The sequence below is a fragment of the Lutjanus erythropterus genome, chromosome 24 (assembly GCF_056507025.1).
Source record: "Lutjanus erythropterus isolate fLutEry1 chromosome 24, fLutEry1.hap2, whole genome shotgun sequence".
NCBI classification, from domain to species: Eukaryota; Metazoa; Chordata; class Actinopteri; order Lutjaniformes; family Lutjanidae; genus Lutjanus; species Lutjanus erythropterus.
The window spans coordinates 11328862-11346267 of NC_139340.1; the positions used below are offsets into that span (position 1 = coordinate 11328862).

The 17406-nt window shown below is 45.6% G+C and overlaps 1 protein-coding gene across 2 annotated transcripts; it reads left to right on the forward strand.

The window, feature by feature from the left end:
- The first annotated feature begins 222 nt into the window (after positions 1–222).
- On the forward strand, positions 223–16879 carry LOC146304769 (insulin receptor substrate 2-like). Of its 2 annotated transcripts, none has more exons than XM_084713469.1 (3): positions 223–3117; positions 4145–4647; positions 14048–16879. In XM_084713469.1, exons 1-3 carry the CDS (start codon positions 452–454, stop codon positions 14050–14052), a joined length of 3174 nt encoding a protein of 1057 aa, XP_084569595.1. In that variant the 5' UTR covers positions 223–451; the 3' UTR covers positions 14053–16879. The 2 variants fall into 2 exon arrangements, with proteins under 2 accessions (XP_084569595.1, XP_084569597.1); XM_084713471.1 differs by having other exon boundaries at positions 4148–4647.
- The last annotated feature ends 527 nt before the right edge of the window (positions 16880–17406 follow it).

Below are 17406 nucleotides of genomic sequence, written 5' to 3' on the forward strand. Positions count from 1 at the left end.
CACTTAACAGGGTTTCGTGTTATTCAATGGGCTTCTGGATTTCAGTTTCTACATGAGAGAGCTGTTTGGAAAGCAGGGAGGGGGGCGGGGCTTGCCTGCCTTGAATTATTTAATGAGCCAATGGGCAGCGTCAGAGCCGTGTGATGGACAGGCACGGCCCCTGCAGGACGCGCCGCCCCCCTATGACTCTGTGTTTTATTCCTTTTTTTAGAGCAGCAGCAGCGTCACATGTTGTTTTTCTCCAGGATCAGATCAGTAGTCTCTGGTCTGGTCCCGCTGCACTGTTGCTTCAACCGTGGCGCACGGCGGACACAGCGATCGGTGTCTGCTATGGATTAGATAGAAAGAAAAGCGGTTTATATTTAAAGTTTGTTTTGTTTTTTTCTGCAGCGAGTTTCTTCTAAAAGAAAAGAAAAAGGCTTATCTGCAACTTGAAGAGAAGTGGGGAGAAATGGCAAGTCCTCCGGCGACGGGAGCGGGAGGACACCTGTTATCTAATGGGACGAACGGAGTGAAGAAGTGCGGGTACCTGAGGAAGCAGAAGCACGGACACCGGCGCTTTTTCGTGCTGCGGGAGCCGACCGAGCGCTGCCCTGCCCGGCTCGAGTATTATGAAAGCGAGAAGAAATGGAGGAACAAGTCCGCCGCCAAACGGGTCATAACTTTGGACTCCTGTCTGTGCGTAAACAAACGCGCCGATGCCAAACACAAGCACCTCATCGCCCTCTACACCAAGGACGAGTACTTCGCCGTGGCTGCGGACAACGAGCAGGAGCAGGAGAGCTGGTACACGGTTCTCACTGATCTCATAGCCGAGGGGAAAGTGTACGACAGCCCAGCCTCCACCTCCTCTCTAGTGGGCTTTGAGGAGGCAAGCTACGGACTTATTACTCCTGCAGCAGCTGCCTACAAGGAGGTCTGGCAGGTCAACTTGAAATCCAAAGGCTTGGGTCAGATCAAGAACCTCACTGGAGTGTACCGGCTGTGTTTGTCCAGCCGGACCATCAGCTTTGTCAAACTGAACTCTGAGACAGCTGCTGTCAGTTTACAGCTCATGAATATAAGGAGATGTGGACACTCAGATAGCTTTTTCTTTATAGAGGTGGGTCGGTCAGCGGTGACCGGGCCTGGAGAGTTCTGGATGCAGGCGGAGGACTCTGTGGTGGCACAGAACATCCATGAGACCATCCTTGAGGCCATGAAGGCCATGAAGGAGCTGTCCGAGTTCAGGCCGCGCAGCAAAAGCCAGTCAGCCAGCACTAACCCCATCTCTGTGCCCACACGACGCAACCTCAACAACCTCCCCCCCAGCCAGACGGGCCTGGTGAGGAGATCCAGGACAGATAGCATGGCAGCCACCTCCCCAGGGAGAAAGTTTACTTCCTGTCGGATAAGAACGGCCAGCGAGGGCGATGGAAGCGTGACCCGGCCGGTGTCCATGTCCATATCTGTGAATGGGAGTCCCACCAGTCCAAACTCTGGGAATTTCAGCAGGTCGCACACACTCAGCAGTGGGCGCACTTGCAGAATGCTGGAGTCCTCCTCCAACCTTCATCACAGCCGCTCCATGCCGGTGTCCAACTCCCCTCCGGCCGCCTCCAGCCCCATTAGCATGTCCCCCAGAGGGGGGGCCAGTATCTGCACTCCTGACAAAGCCAGGCGGCCGTTCAGCTGCAGCGCCTCCATCTCTGGCTCCCTCAGCGACACCAGCTTCATGCTGTGTGACGACTACAGCTCCAGCCCAGGTGACCCCAAATTTCTCCCCCTGACCCGCAGTGACACCCCTGACTCTCTGTCCAGCACGCCGCCATCCCGTGACATTGGTGACCCTTGTGGCTACATGATAATGGAGGGGGTGAATGGCAGCAGGTCTGGAGCTCGTGGCGAGGGTCTGGCTTACAGGAAGCGGACGCACTCCCTCACCACGCCGCGTCAACAGAGGGTCGTGGCGCCACTGTCCTCTGCCTCACTGGACGAGTACACGCTCATGAGGATGGCCCATGGACAGAACTCCCACTCCGCCTCTCCCAAAGTGTGCTACCCAGAGGATTATGGTGACATCGAAATTGGTTCCTCCAGGAGCTCCAGTAGTAACCTTGCTGATGATGGCTACATGCCAATGACGCCAGGTGTGGCCTCCCAGTCTGGCAAGGTCGACAACTATGTACCCATGAGCCCCATGTGCGTGTCAGCGCCAAAGCAGATTGTGAACCCTAGGGTGCATCCTCAGGCAGCTGCCAACGGCGGCTACAAGACCAACTCCCCGTGCAGCAGCTCTCTTGAGGACAACGGCTACATGAGGATGTGGTGCGGCTCCAAATCCTCCATGGAGAGCCCAGACAGGCACGGTGAATACATGAACATGTCTCCTGGAAACCCACCCCCACTCCAGACCCCCCCTGATTACTTCACAGGCCTGCTGGCAGGGGAACCTGCCTCAGTGAGGCCATCTTACCATGCCGGTTCCCTCACGCTACCTGCAAAACTTCAGGCCTCCAAGACTGAGGAGAGCAACCAGTATGTGTTGATGAGTCCGCAGAGTCTGAGGCAGCGGGTGGGGGAGTCAGACTATTACTCAGTGATGCAGCCCACCTCACCGCTGAGCCCTTCAGTACCCTCCCCGATCAGACACGGCCGGGCGGAGACCCTCCCCTACAGAGGGAGGCTGGGCAGGCCGAACAGGCTATCCCTAGACACCCTGAGGACCCTGCCCACCACGAACGAGCACCCGCTGCCCGGAGAACCCCGCAGCCCCGGGGAGTACATTAACATTGACTTTAGCAGCACCAGATTCTCCCCGCCCTCCACTGTATCCACGGAGAGTCAGTCCTCCTCACTGGGCTCCAGCGGCGGGGGCCCGGGTAGGTCCTCTCTGACAGACTACATCAACTTAGAGCTGGGCTCACACTCACCCAAGGAGGCTGACACCCCCGCTGAGCGCTTGGACACACTTCCAGAGTTGTCAATGTGCCCCTGCTCAGAGGAGGACGGAGTGTACCATCTGGAAGGTGAGAAAAGGTCTCAGGGCCTCTGTGACGAGGTGAAAAATGACTACACTGAGATGACGTTTGGGATGACCAGCTCGCCTCCACAGCTCGTTCCCCAGAACACAACAAGGTATTTTGCAAAGGAGTCATATTCATCAATTACTATGATTTATTTCACCTGTCTGGCTTCATGGTTGAAAGGGAATAACAGTAATTCAGTTGTTACAAGAACAAACATGTTAATTACTACATTTGTACTCAATGAATAACTGTGCAGTGTGTAACAGAAAGTGTCTGATGATAATCAACATTATCATTAACACTATATTAATATATTTATACAAGGTGATGGTGGTAACAAGAAGCAGAGAACGGTTTTTAAGTTTCAGTATACAGGAGTTGGGATGTGAATTGTGCAGAAGAGCCTGTGACTCAACATGAAATAAATATCCTGAAAGGGATAGTTGGGGTTTTTTGAAGTGGAGCTTTATGAGGTATTTGTTGACAGTGTATTAGTTACAGTAGATGCTGGCTGGCACGCCTCCTGTTTGGAGAAGTAGAGAGGGGATTTTAGGCATCAGCTTGGGTGTAAACAATATTTAGAATATTTTCACCACTTAACCTTTCTGTCAGGCAGCCTTTTCTGACAGGAAACCACTGTTATAGAAGCCAGATATTACTTTCTCCAAACCAACCAAACTCCATGGGTGAAATCAGTAATTTTACCTTGAGAGAAGTTGCTGGTGAACTGCTGCCTCAGTCTGTTAGTTTTTGTTATCGTGTCACTTCAGTGAATCAGAAGTAACCATTTAAAACACCAAAGTCACACAATAACACAAACAAACTAACAACAACAACTAACGACAGTATCAAGGCTGCGGTAGACCAGCAACTACTGTGTGAGGTAAAATGACTGATTTTGCGTGTGGAATTCGGTTGGTGTGGAGAGGGTGATGTTTGGTTTCTGTTGAGGTGGTTTCCTGTTGGAAAAGTCTGTCTGATGGCAAAATAAGGCAATATCAAATAATCTGAACTATCCCTTTAATATCATGACAGTTCAATCATGTTTTAACAGCTTGATGGCCTCTTTTTTTTTAACAAGTATAGAAATAAAAGCTATTAACTACTGACTAAACCTCTCATATGTTGTTCTCCAGCAGCGTGAGCAGCAGGGAGAGGCGGCTCTCTCTGGAGGACCAGGGAGTCCCAGAAGGCATTGGGGTCTTCCTGCTTGGGGCCACCTCCTCTTCCACAGTGGACCCCGACTGCTCCGCCAAGGTGATCCGGGCCAATCCCCAGGGACGTCGGCGCCACAGCTCCGAGACCTTCTCATCTACCGCCACGGTGACGCCGGTCTTCCCCTCATTTGCCCGTGGCGACATGGTGAAGAGGCACAGCTCGGTGGAGAACATCTCGTCCCGGAGCAGCGAGGGCTCAGACGAGGAGTACGGCAGCCCCGTGAACCGGCAGAACTCGGCCGGCTACCCCAACGGACTGAACTACATTGCCTTGAACCTGCTGGACACCCACAGGGATGTGGAGAAATGCGAGGACCTGGCTGGCTTCAAACCTACCAGCAGCTGCAAAGGGGGTATCAATGGATTACACAGCACGCCATATGTCTGTTTGGGATTCAAGGAGGCTGCAACCACTGCCAAAGGTGAGTGAGGCCGACGTCAGGTGTGTTGCTGCTAAATAATTGATCTGAACTTTCAGCTTTAAGTCCCGCAGGTGCCACAGACCTTTTTCACAGCAGCCATTTTGACATGAAACAGTAGGTAAACACAGATGGTATCAGTGAAAGGAATTAAGGTTCCATTCCATTCAGGTCAATCAGAGTCAGGGTGCATTGAACCTTCATTAGTATCACTGGCAACATCTGTGTTTACCCTACTGTTTCACATCAATATGACCGCTTTCGCTCTCTATTGTTTTAAAGGAAGCAGCTTAGGAAATGTGAAAAGTGGCTCTTTTCAATGGAAATAAATGACAAAAGAAGTTTGGCTTTGCTGCATAAAAAGTGAGCAGTTGGAAGAAAAAAAAACAAGGATGAAGGCAAACTCGCATTTCCTCTTGATTCAAATCCAGACTGCCTCTGTGGATTTCAAAGTGTAGGTGGAGCTGATGTGGCCTTCAGGTGCTCACAGATCCTGTAACATGAATAGTGTTTGTGGCACCCAGAGCTGCAATGATTAATCGATTAGTTGTCAGCTATTGAATTCATGGCTGACTATTTAATCGTTTGAGAAGACAAAGTGTCAGAAGTCTCTGTTTTTAGCTTCTCATGTGAGTATTTTCTGGTTTCTTTCCCCCCATGAAAGTAAATTTAATAGTTTTAAGACACAATAAATCCTGGGCTCTGTTAAAAAGTGATCAAAAGATCAAAAATCCTCACTATTTTATGGTCCAAACAGCTAATTGATTAATCCAGAAAATGATTGACAGGTTGTTTGGTTTGGTTTTACTGTAGGAAAAAAAGAGAGAGCTGTACTGTGCAATTAGAAGAGGAAAAAACAAGGCTGAAGGCAAACTTGCATTTCCTCTCGATTCAAATTCAAACTGCCTCTGTGGATTTCAAAGTGTTGGTGGTGCTGATGTGGCCTTCAGGTGCTCCTTTCAAGCTCGTACTTCAGAGCAGTGAGAGATCCTGCAACATGAGTAGTGTTTTCATGGCAACTTTTGCTGTTTGTTTGTTTTATGATTAATATTTTGAGTTTTCAGTCTTTGCAGCAGGCTTCATATAAAGCAACACATAAATGAATAGCTATATTAAAAAATGGATAAAGAAAAATATATACCTGTGTGAGGGAAATTGAAAATATAGAAATACTTGTACTGTAAATACAAAGAAGAACTAAATTCAAAATAAATAGTAGTGAATAAAACTAAGCACACAAAAGAAAAAAAAGTACCATTAGTAGAGATCTATCAGCATTCCTGCTTTTACTGTCTTTTCCTGGCAATCCTGACATCTCCCACAGCATGTGAACGCAGCGCAAGGCTGCTATGAAACGTGACCAGGCTGAGAGCTCTGAAGTAAACAAGCACCATGACTGAGCAGGACGCTGCTGCCTCGCCGCCTCGCTGCTGCTACTGTTGTGGGCTGCAGATACTAAAAATACTCGAGCAGATTTTGGGATTCCACCAACGCTTATTATGAATGGAAACAGAAAACAGAAAATGAGAGGCTAGAGAGTCATTATGAAGCATCAGCCACAAGTATACAGTAAATATGAGGACGGAGGTATTAAATAGTCCTTATCAAGCCTATATAATCTTTTTGTTGGGCCTGTTATTAAGCTGTAATGTGAAAGGAATGCCTCAGATCTGATAGGTGATGCTCCTGTCAGCTGTAATGTCACACTGAGCCGCAGGCATTTCCGGCTGTTGTTTTTCAGTTGGGTAGGCTTTAGGATGTGTTGCACATCAATGTGACCTCTATAGACCCCTTATTCCCACCATCCCATGATCAATAGCGTGTCCCAGAATATCCCAGCGAGCAAAATAAAGCAGCGGCGTGGGACAGCAGACGGTGTAAACAAACGTCCCAGCGCAGGGACAAGCAGAATGTTGACATTAAAGTTTGACTTTCAGTCCCCACGCCGTTTATTGGACGCTGCGAGCTCACGTGTGTCCGCGAGCACGTAGTTCTAAGGGTGGGCGGCGGTAGTGGAGGGAGGGAGAGGAGAGGAAGGAGGGGTGTACGCTTGACATGTGAGGCCCAGCACAAGTGGATATGTGTTTGTGTGTGTGTGTCCTTGTAGGCAGCAGCAAACAACAAAGTGGGCGAGTTGTTGCTATGCGGCCATCAGGTAACTGGATGTCACGGTCCGCATTCCTGGCAGAGCGGGTTTGAAAAGTTGCTGTGAGAGGGAGGCCTGTTTTTGTCCCCGGCTCCGGGCCATTTGAATAGAAAGTGGCTTTTATTTCACCACAAGGCCCCTGTGTACGCAGAGGAGTTATATTATGTTTCATTTTTAACACACAGGACGCAGAAATTCTCCAAAAGTGACGTTCCGGTAAATAAACAGGAATGTACCGTCGCTGATCAGCCCCCGCACTGTATTGAAAATCAGTTATTCCACCACAAGGTCCCTGTGTACAGACAGGCGTTACGTTATGTTTCATTTTTAACACACAGGACAGAGAAATGCTCTAAAAGTTGTTTTTATTTGCAGGAACGTACCATCACTGATCAGCCCCCGCACAGGATTGAAAATCAATTATCTTCCCAGTAGGGGCTTAATGTATGCATTTTTTAAATGTGCAAGTCTTTGAGAGCGACATGGTGCAGTGTAATGGCTGTTTTATTCAGTTCAACAGGTGGTAAACATCCCTGCATCCCTTCAGAAATCTGATTTGCAGCTATTAACATGTGCTCACATGTTTGTTTGTTTTGATCTGAGGTGTGTTCCTTTGCACGTGTTCCACACTCTTGTTTTGATGGAGATGGAGGACAAATATTTTTATGACGCTAATAAAGCTTGTTGCATGTAGCTGAGCAGGGAGAAGGCGGGAGAAGCCTCAAGCACATACATGTGGACTCTAGCACGTACACATGCGGGGCAGTCGGGGGTGTTTTTTTTCTCTCAGGGATCCTTTTTTTTTCTTTTTTTTTTCCAGTGGCGTAGCCTGCATCCGTGAACACTTGGCAGGCAGGGATGTGCGCAGAGAGGAGGAGAGAGTGGCCTGTTTTGTTTTCCAGCGCTGCTTGCCTGCCTGTTTGTTGGGGAGCGAATGAATGCGTGCATAATGGGGCAGGATGGCACGTGCACTCCACTGCCCTTCTGCCTCATTAGGCTGTTCACTTAGCAGAAGTAAGACAAGCAGAGAGGGGGAGATGCAGCACAGCCTTGTATGCTCAGTAGAAAGAGGAGGGGAGGGGCTTGAGCTTTTTAAAGCAACAAACAAACTCATTGGCGAGGCCCCCCCCTTCAACCAAGGTGCATTCTGGGAGCGTAGGGCCCGGGATGGCAGACCCGATGGCTTGTTTACTGAACACTCAGTCCTGCTGCTGTGTGGCGAAGCAGGGTGAGGGAGGTCAAAGTGCGCTACGGGGTTTTTGGCGGCTTTGATTTCGTGTTTATCAGGACGTCATGCTGGGCCCCTGGACCGTGTGCCAACCCGACCCGAAGGTCTGCAGGTTTTCATTCCAGACAAACACCTCTGCGCTTTGACTCTGCAGATTAGTTCGCTTGTTCCCAACGTGGGGCTCCTGGCCCCTAGAGGGGGTCCCCAAAGCTTCACAAGGGGGGTGTGAGTCCCTCTTGATATTTTTACTTCATATTTTCATTTTCCTAAGACAAAAATAAGCGGAAAAAATGAAAACAAGGGGGGAAAATGAAGAAGAACATGTTTTGAATGTTATTAATAATTAATGATTAATTATTTAATTGATTGTTCATGTTTTTGGTTAAAGAAAATGAACAAAACTTGCAACCCCAGTCTGTATAAGATATTTAGGCCAATGCATCTGGTGTTTTGCCTTTAATAAATTGTTGCACCTCCTAAAAAATTGCAGTTGGCTAAGCAGCCTCATCTTGCACTAGAAAAGTAGACGGTTAAAACAACTTGTGAGCAAATAGAACTTAAGTGTGTATGATTGTTAAAAATGAAAAAAAAAAAACAGAAGTTGTATAAAAAGTTCCTAAAAATATCTAGAAAACTCGTGCAGGTATTGTGTCTTCGGTCGGCACTTTACTCCATGATAGACAAAGGGTCCCTGGTCTAGTTTCCACTCTCTGTGAAATGTAGTTTGTCTGGTATGAAAACCTGCTGACCCTCGGGTCGGGATAATTTCTGGTTGAATGCCGCCACTCTGCAAGAACATGTTTGTCAGTATCAAAGTCCCGCTAAACCAATCAGCCCCAACTTCCCCTTGGAATTTAGCGTTTGCCCCCCAGACCCATGTGACAGCCCCCTCGTTGAGGAATGTGACTGCACTGCTTCTTGTCAACAAAACCCTGAAGTCATAAGCTTTTGACACCTGGACACGTTTTCTGTTTTGGCGCCGTCCTAACGCCTGGCATAAGGGTCAGGCGTTTGTTTACATCTTGTTTTGTCAGCGGTCCAGCCCATGTGACTCTGAGGTGGTGTTTACCTCTGCCCTAACCCAAGCTGCTCGCCTCCTCTCGTGGCCCCGGCTAGCCGCAGCTCAGCCAGGTGGATGTTCTGTACCAGACCCAGATTAGCCAAGTCAGCCGTCTCTGTTTCCACCTCATCGTCTGACTAATACCTTTATCTGACGGCGACAACCAACTCCTGCTTCTTCCCCTGGCGCTTCAAGAAGCTTGATTAGCCCAGTGAGATTATTCTTACTACAGTTCGGCTTGCATATCAGTCAAATCATATCAACTTTTGAGTTTTGAATCAAACTTAAAGAATATTTACATGTATATATATATTTTATTTAACATATACATGTATATCAGCCCGGCTCTAGTTCAATCATTTCATCATCGGGCATCATAGTAGGTACATTAAAAGGAGGCTCCAAGACGGGAGGAGCCCTGCTGTGACACCCCGAGTCCCTCCTGAGTGCTTGTGGCAGATGGTCACTCTCTGGAGGGCAAGTGTGTGTGAGAGTGTGTGTGTGTGTGGTTGTGGGGGGGCGGACAGGGGGTTAAACACCTGCCACTCTGCCCTGTCTTCACACACATGCAAGCACTCTCATTATTGCACTGATTTCCCTGCCTATAGCCACACTAGCATGTAAACACACTGTATACATACCACTATATGTCTCTTTATCATGCACACACACACGCACACACACTTCTCTACCTACTCACTATCCTTCCGCTAATGACAGCCCACCATCTGCCGCACCCACAGGCTGCAGAGTATGACCATCAGCATCGAGTGTGTGTGTGTGTGTGTGTGTGTGTGTGTGTGTGTAATTCATCAGGCAGATTAGAAGCATTCGTGTCCATCTACTCAAATCCCGCTTCCTCTTAACGTCATTCAGTAGGTAGTATTGAGAGTGATGTCATCGCAGACATGATGTTATGTTAGATCCAGATACACCCAGCTCAGTGTGTTACGTATATCTGTGTTACTAACATTTCCTGTCTGTGTGTGTGTGTGTGTGTGTGTGTGTGTTCGCTGTGATGTTACAGAGTGCAGCGAGCGAAAGAGGTCTAGTTGCACAGCCATGCATCCCTAACTCGCTCTGAGCATGCTCAGTAGATGGAACAAGGCGTTTGTTGACACTCAGAGGGAAGAGGGAAGTTGTTTTCAAGCCCTAAGCCAACCAAATGCTTCTCCTCACTCCTAAATTTGAGCCGAGCAATTAATCAATTATTCGTTAGACATAAAAAATAAACAATCATGCAACTATTTTGATGATAAATTGTTAATTTAAGCCAAATATTCTCTGGTTCCAGCTTGTCTTTGTCTTATGTCAGTGATTTCCAACCCTCCTGTGAGTCACAAGATAAATTGTAGGGGGTTCATTAAATGCATCATGGGATAGATTCAGAAGAAAAACACAATGTTCAGCCACACGAATTCAAATTCTTATCTTCAGTCTCTGTATTTTATGTGGAAATAAATAAATAAAATTGTATTTACAACTACAAATGAAACCAACATGGACTCCATCTCAATATTCCTTTATATATTTGGTCCAATAGTTGCCAGTATAGATGTGAAATACAGTTGGTCTTAAATTACATTCATAATAGTCTTCAAAAGTCTTAAATTTAAACCCGCAGAAACCCTGTACGTGATGGTAAACTGGAGATCTTATGTTTCTGGGCTTTAATGACATAATTTGAGGTATTTTTTTAGTATTTTCTGACATCTTAAAGACCAAATTGGCAGATTAATTGATAATAAAAATAATCATTAGATGTATTTTCTTCTGGCTCTCTGCTGCTCACACACTGAGACTTAAACATTTGCAAAAAGGCTGCATTGATACCACTTTTTCCACTGCTGGAATCCTGGCCAACATCACGGCTGTGTGGCGCCCATGTGGCTCTGTTTTCATTTCCTACGTGTCCCATTTTTGCTCTGGCATTTGTGGAATTACTCGTAAAGGTGACACCTGGTTTTACCCATCAGCCTGATTGTCCAATCCATTGTCGCTGTGTCCCTGCACACACGTACGCACACACATACGCACACAAGCTGTTAAATAGTTTATTTACATCCGCATCAGACGTGCATTGAAGCCGAGATCTTGCAAACATAACAAAGCAGTGCAAATAGCCGAGGCAGGAAATCCAGAAATGCCATGTTACTTGATATATAGAGAACAAACATGCACACGTAACACCACAGGCTCTTGTGTCAGAGTTTCCAGGCACCGTGTGTGTGTATGTGTGTGTGTGTCATGGCACGGGGAGGAGGGGGGCTAAAGTAGGCCGGGATGTTCCAGACAGAAGCGCTAGCTGCTAGATAACTGCGTGGCCAGCGTTCCCCACATTTAGCCAGCCACGGCTCCAGATGAGATTACAGCCTCTGCAGGCGAGATTAGACAGCCAGGGGTAGATGAGTGTGAGCCAGCGGCTACTCCGCCGACAGCAGCTGGGTAATACGTAATGCAAGGTGTGGGCATTTGGTTGCCTTAGTCTGTCCAAATTCAAGTTTGACGTAATTGTGCACAAATAAAGCTAAAATCAACAGAAATCTCTGTGGAATTGGGTTATAAATCACATCAGCCAAACAGTAATATCCTCTCAGTTATTATTTGTTGCTCCTCTTTGTCCCCAGAGGTTGAGTCTTCATATGCCAGTGGACTCTGCACATTTTGATCCTAAATTATATAAGATTCTTGGATTTAATGTAGGATTTAAAGGGATTATTTGAAGTGGCGTTGTATGTTACGTACTGTAGGCAGTCAGCACGCCCCCAGTTTTGAGAAGCAGACAGGGGCACCAGCTATCAGACAGCCTTTTCTGACAGGAAGCTGCTGTTATATCGCTCTCTCACAAACCAACCAAACTCCATAAGCAAAATCAGTCATTTTAACTTGCAGGAAACGGGAGCAGCTGCTCTCCCACTTCCTCGGTCTGTTAGTTTGTTTCTGACTTTGGTGAATCTGAACTGTCCTTTTTTAAATGCCAAAGTCACACGGGAAAACAGACAAACTAACAGATGGAGGCAGCTGAAGAGCAGCAGCTCTCATGTTCTCTAAAATAAAATTGCTGATTTTGCCTATGGTGTTTGGTTGGTTTGGAGAGAGAGTGACATTGGACTTATATAATGGCAACTTCCCTTCCTGTTGTCTGACTATGGATAGATGCCTCACATAAGCCCACTTGAAATAATCCGAACTATCCCTTTAACATCCCCCTTTGTCCTCCACTGTTTATCTTTTTGATGTGCTGAAATAGACTTAAGATAGTGTTTTTTCAAAGCTGTTTCTTTATATGTGCACTGGGTGACTCCTCCAAAAATGGCAACTTTTCAGGAACTAAGAAAACCAGCCTTGCTTTCAGCCCGACCGCTGCACATTTTTGAGGTTATCCGGCGTCTTTTTAAAGAGTTTCATCAGCCTTGCACTGATAGAAGTCTCCCAGCTTGAAAGACAACCATGTAATCCTGCTGCGGTTTCATGACACATGAATGCAGCGAGGATATTGTCCCCTTCAAAGCCAGCATCCCGGCGTCTCCGGGGCTTGCGTCTTTCATCCCCACCCCTCCTGTCCTCGCCTCAGCTGGACTGCAGCTCCTCCTGGAAGCTTCCAGTTGACCCAGTGCCCCTCCCTCCTCCCTGACCACCATTCTGACTTCAAGTAAATCCTTCCGTCTCTCTGCTTGCAATGTCCCGAGCCCCTCCTCCACACTCCACTATCAGCAGTGGCTTTTAAAATATGATAAAACGCCTAAAAATCAGACTTAATTATCAATATATGTTGCAATTTACGTGCAGCCACGCAGCTGTCTCTATGTATACCAGAGGTGCATCCGCTACTGGCTCTCTTCTGCTCGGCGTGTGTCCATAGCAACACGGCAGCGCGACAAGAGACCCCCAACCCCCATCGCTCTACTTCCCAGATTATGTAATTACGACCGTTGCCGACCAGGCTCCCACTCCAAGCCTCCCCCCACCGTCCTTCAAGCGCTTCCTGGGCAAAACAGCTGGCGTGTTAAGAAATGACACACACCATCTAACCACAGCATCACAGGGATGATGGCGGAGGGGTGATCGGGTCAGGTGGAGCAAAGTGAGCTCTGGTGGACGACTATGTTGCCACTGGAAACTGAAAAATGAAACACAACTAATACGCATAAAACCATCAAGTTCACGCTTCCCAAATCCCCTCTATTTAACACGTGTGTGTGCAGCACTCGCTGTTCTTGTTGCTCAAGCTGTTTTTCCCACTGTCTCCTTGTTATTGTGGCACAAAAACGCAGCCTAATCTGAGTCTGTAAATGAGTTCACGCTGTACAGTAAAAGGCTCTGCTCATGTCAGCCGTCTGAAAGGTCTGAATTGTTGGCACCGGCGTTGTTTGTGGGGAAATAATGAGACTACAAACCGGGGGGTTCACTCACTTGAAAGTAATAATCTGCAATGAAAGGAGCTCTTGAAACATCCTTATTCGTTTCTTCTAATATGCAAGAACTGTTTCTGTGTTTTGTGCATTTATTGAAAGAGGGTTTTTGAAGTTTGCTCAACTGTTGGAGCACAGAGCAAAAAGACTAGCGAGCAATTAAATTAATTTAAAAAAAATCTGCTTTGCAAATGTTTTATGAGGAAGGAAGTGAAGCAGACCCACACAGTGTTTTGGCGAGACATGCTGAACACAAACAAAACATTTGTTTGTTTAACCTACAAAAACTTTCACAGTGCAACTTTAAGTCCATGTACAGTAATATGTCATCTAGTTCATAGGTTTTCTGCACTTGCACTCAGCTGATGTAAATGCTCCACATTTGTCTTTCTTTTCTTTACATGCCGAAAAATTTGAGTCAAATTTGCTTGACAGTTGTATGCAAATGCTCACATCCTATAGTACTTAGTAGTATGTTATTGTTTGAGAATGTGAGATGTCATTCAGAAAGATATTTCCACTAACTCTCTCTTCTCCTCTCTGGTCGTTTCTTTCAGACTGAAGGACTCCTCTATCCTCCGACTTGGCATCTTCACCGACCTGCTGCTCGGAAAAAAAAAGAAAAAGAAAAAAGAAAAAGCCCTTCCACTGGGCTCTGTGGCCCTAAAAGACTGTCTGGACCCTCAGCAACACTCACACACACACAGACCCATACACACACTTAGGAAGCAAGCAGGTCACCATCTATGCATGTCATGAATTTGCTGAAGGCAGGACAGGTGTGTGTTTGTGCGGATGTGTTGTGTGTTGGTGTTCCCTGCGCTTTCAGAGGCCATTTCTCCTCTGACCTAATTTCTGGCGCAAGCACAGAAGCAAAGATAGTCAAGACAATAACAAAACTCTAATGGTACCCAGATACTATTTATTTACTTGAGGGTAGTTTTATTACTGCCTGTATGCGTGCGAGTGTGTGTTCCTGAGACAAAGTACGACCAACCGGTATGTCAGTGAACAATGAAACCTGCTATAGAAATGGCCCAGGGAGCAAGGACACCAAGGTACACTGAGTATATAAGTATATTTAGATTAGATATTTTATTTATTTTTGAAAGATGAATGTCTGATAAGACCTACCCAATGCCTTAATGTCTATACTGTCCTTATGTTTTCTATGAAATAAGAGATAAATATTCTATTTCAGTATGTATGTTTGGACCGACATCTCTATATTGTTATTCTGTTGTGAAAAGTAAAAAGCCTAGATTACCATTTAAAAATATTATTTCAGAAATGTACAGTACAGTGGGACTGCTTGAGATCTGATTTATCGTATTGATATTAAAGTATTTTCTTAATTAATAATTTCTTATTTATTCTAACCTAGTTTATTTTTCGTCCAATCAAAGCGCTGGACTTAAAGAAATATATTTCTAAATGTCTTTAAGAGTTATGCATGTCTCTGTAACTCAGCTCAGACCCAACAACACCAGGCATCTGAATGCACTGTACCTCCCACAGTTCCTCAGTCACTTGAGCCTGAAAACCTCACACACTCCTACCTTCAAACCTACGGCCTGCTGTGTAAGCTCGACGCAGGCCGCTCCTGCTGTGATATCATTTGACGGTACAACTGTCCAGTTGAGGTGGCGACGGAGGGGTGGAGCCAGTGAAAAAAAAAACAAAAAAAAAAACAGTCAAGGTTGGGGGGGTCGCAGTCGAGGCGGTTTCCGGTCAGCTAGTGAGGGGGGGGGGCTCTGCAACGCAGAAAAAGTAAAAGAAAAAGGCCAACAGCCACATCTGGCACCATCATGGAGGTTCAGCTGAGAACAAGCTGTCTGGAAAATATAACTGAATTGCAGACAGCATGAAAAAGTTTGATACGGGTGAAGAGAACTGTGTCATTTCGAAGTTAAAACAAGACTAAAGAACTATATGGACAGCTAAGCAAGATAAAGCTAAAATTTGCTAATGTTTGCTAACATTAGCCACCATTAGCTACTGATCATAGCAGGCCAAGTTGCTAAGAATTTAAAAAGTAATTAAACTGACTCAGTAATGTCAGTTACACATGAATTTTTATCTCAAATTTGCTAATGTTAGCTAACATTAGCTTCCCCACGCTACATGCTAACGTTAGCCACCATCAGCTACTGCTCATACCTGTAGAGGAATGTAATGAATTTTAAAATATTTAAAATGGACTCGGTTATGTAGCAAACTCTATCTCAAGTTTGCTAACGTTAGCTAACATTAGCTACCATGAGCTACTGGACATACCAAGGCTGTACCATGGGCATGTTTCACTGCTAATAAATTCAGCTTTTCTTTTGTTAGAAGAATAAGGGGATTTATTTCAGAAGTAATGAAGAAAGTAACCAAACATTACAAACAAAGTTAAAGCTTTGAACCTCCAAAATGGCCGCTAGATGTTTTTTTTTTTTGTTTGTTTGTTTTGTTTTAACATTATCCGACATCCTGACTGTGTGGTCTTTGCGTCGTCCACTGGCTCACAACCCCTTTAGTGTACAGTAGATTGTAAAACTTTTAAAACCATGTCTGAATGTATCACTGAGCTGGTGGGAACACCACAGAAACATGATGTGGGGAAATGGTTTTTGACAGAGTCGAATAATATTGGAGCTGTACCACACTACGTGGTGGTATCTATTTATCTTCAGAGTCTTGAATGTGTATATTGTGTACATAGAAAGAGTTTAACTAAAAAAAATCTATTGAAAATACATAGAGTACTTAGATTTTACCTTTGTTGCAATGATATTCCTGTGTAAAGACTTTGGCTACCGATTTTTAAAAAGGGGACGGGGTTTTTGCTTTGGGGTTGTACAGTGTATTGTATGCTTTTCTCCCTCACAGTCTCTGTGACTAATGAAAAAAAAAAACTCTGTCTATTTTATTATAGAGATCTCTTTGCCTTGTTGACACACTTTACCTAATCGCATATGCAATAGTGACATGAATACAATCTAGTTTACAACCGTGGAACCAAATGTAACATTGCATTGATGATTTTTTTTTTTTTTCTTTATGTGATGAGCAGAAGCTGTTTTTGCTCCTTGTACATTTCTCTTTCTGCCAAGTGTTTTGTTTTTTTTCGTCGCTGGGAACTTTGTTCTTGACACGTCTCGAAGCGCTTTCCCCATCTCTGTGTCCATGGACGGACTCTTCTTTTACAGACTGACCTCGGATCGACTCAGTCTGAACGTGTTTGTTGTCTTCCATTGTACATAGCTCAATATACTGTTTATTGTGATGCTCACAAGAGATGATTATAATGATTTATAAATTCTGGTAGTTGAGTATTGCTTTTGTCTGTATTGATTATGGATAGCGACCTACAGAAATAAATGAATTTATTTAAAGAGGTACAACTTTGTCTTCATTTTTGATTCCACGTAATATCTCACGCCGCACGTCACGTTTAATAATTTTGTCTTTTAAGTGTTTCATAATGTCACTTTAATTAGGTTTTCTCGTGACGACTTGAACTAGGATGCTAACATACAGCTTCTTCAGCCTCAAGTGTGGGCAAACTGATTCATAAGGGAGTTCATCCTCCTCTAAACCACTAATTATAAACCTCACAAGACTCCAGATCCCATCCTGCCCCTCTTCTTCTCCCTCCACTGCCATATCAGATACTTGGCACCAAGTCTAATAGCTTCCTGACTGTGAGTAAAGAGAGGAGGATATCCTTCTCCTGCCTCCGTCCTGTGGAGAGCGAGGAGCTGAACTCTCCGGCCAAGACTTTCTCTCTCTGGAAGTGTTTTTATTTCAGACGGAGGCCGAGGCAGGAAGCTCATACTGAGCCAATGACTTCCTGCCAAGCCACGCGCCTCCAGAAAAGACTGCGTAGTGAAAGTCGGGAGGTCAGTGGGTGCAAAACATGAAGTAAACA

What these genes read in the sequence shown, in the direction of transcription:
- LOC146304769 (XM_084713469.1), top strand. Translation starts at nt 452, where the DNA reads ATGGCAAGTCCTCCGGCGACGGGAGCGGGAGGACACCTGTTATCTAAT. An exon ending in GTTCCCCAGAACACAACAAG is followed by an intron (nt 3,118 to 4,144) that starts GTATTTTGCAAA and finishes GTTGTTCTCCAG; the next exon opens with CAGCGTGAGCAGCAGGGAGA.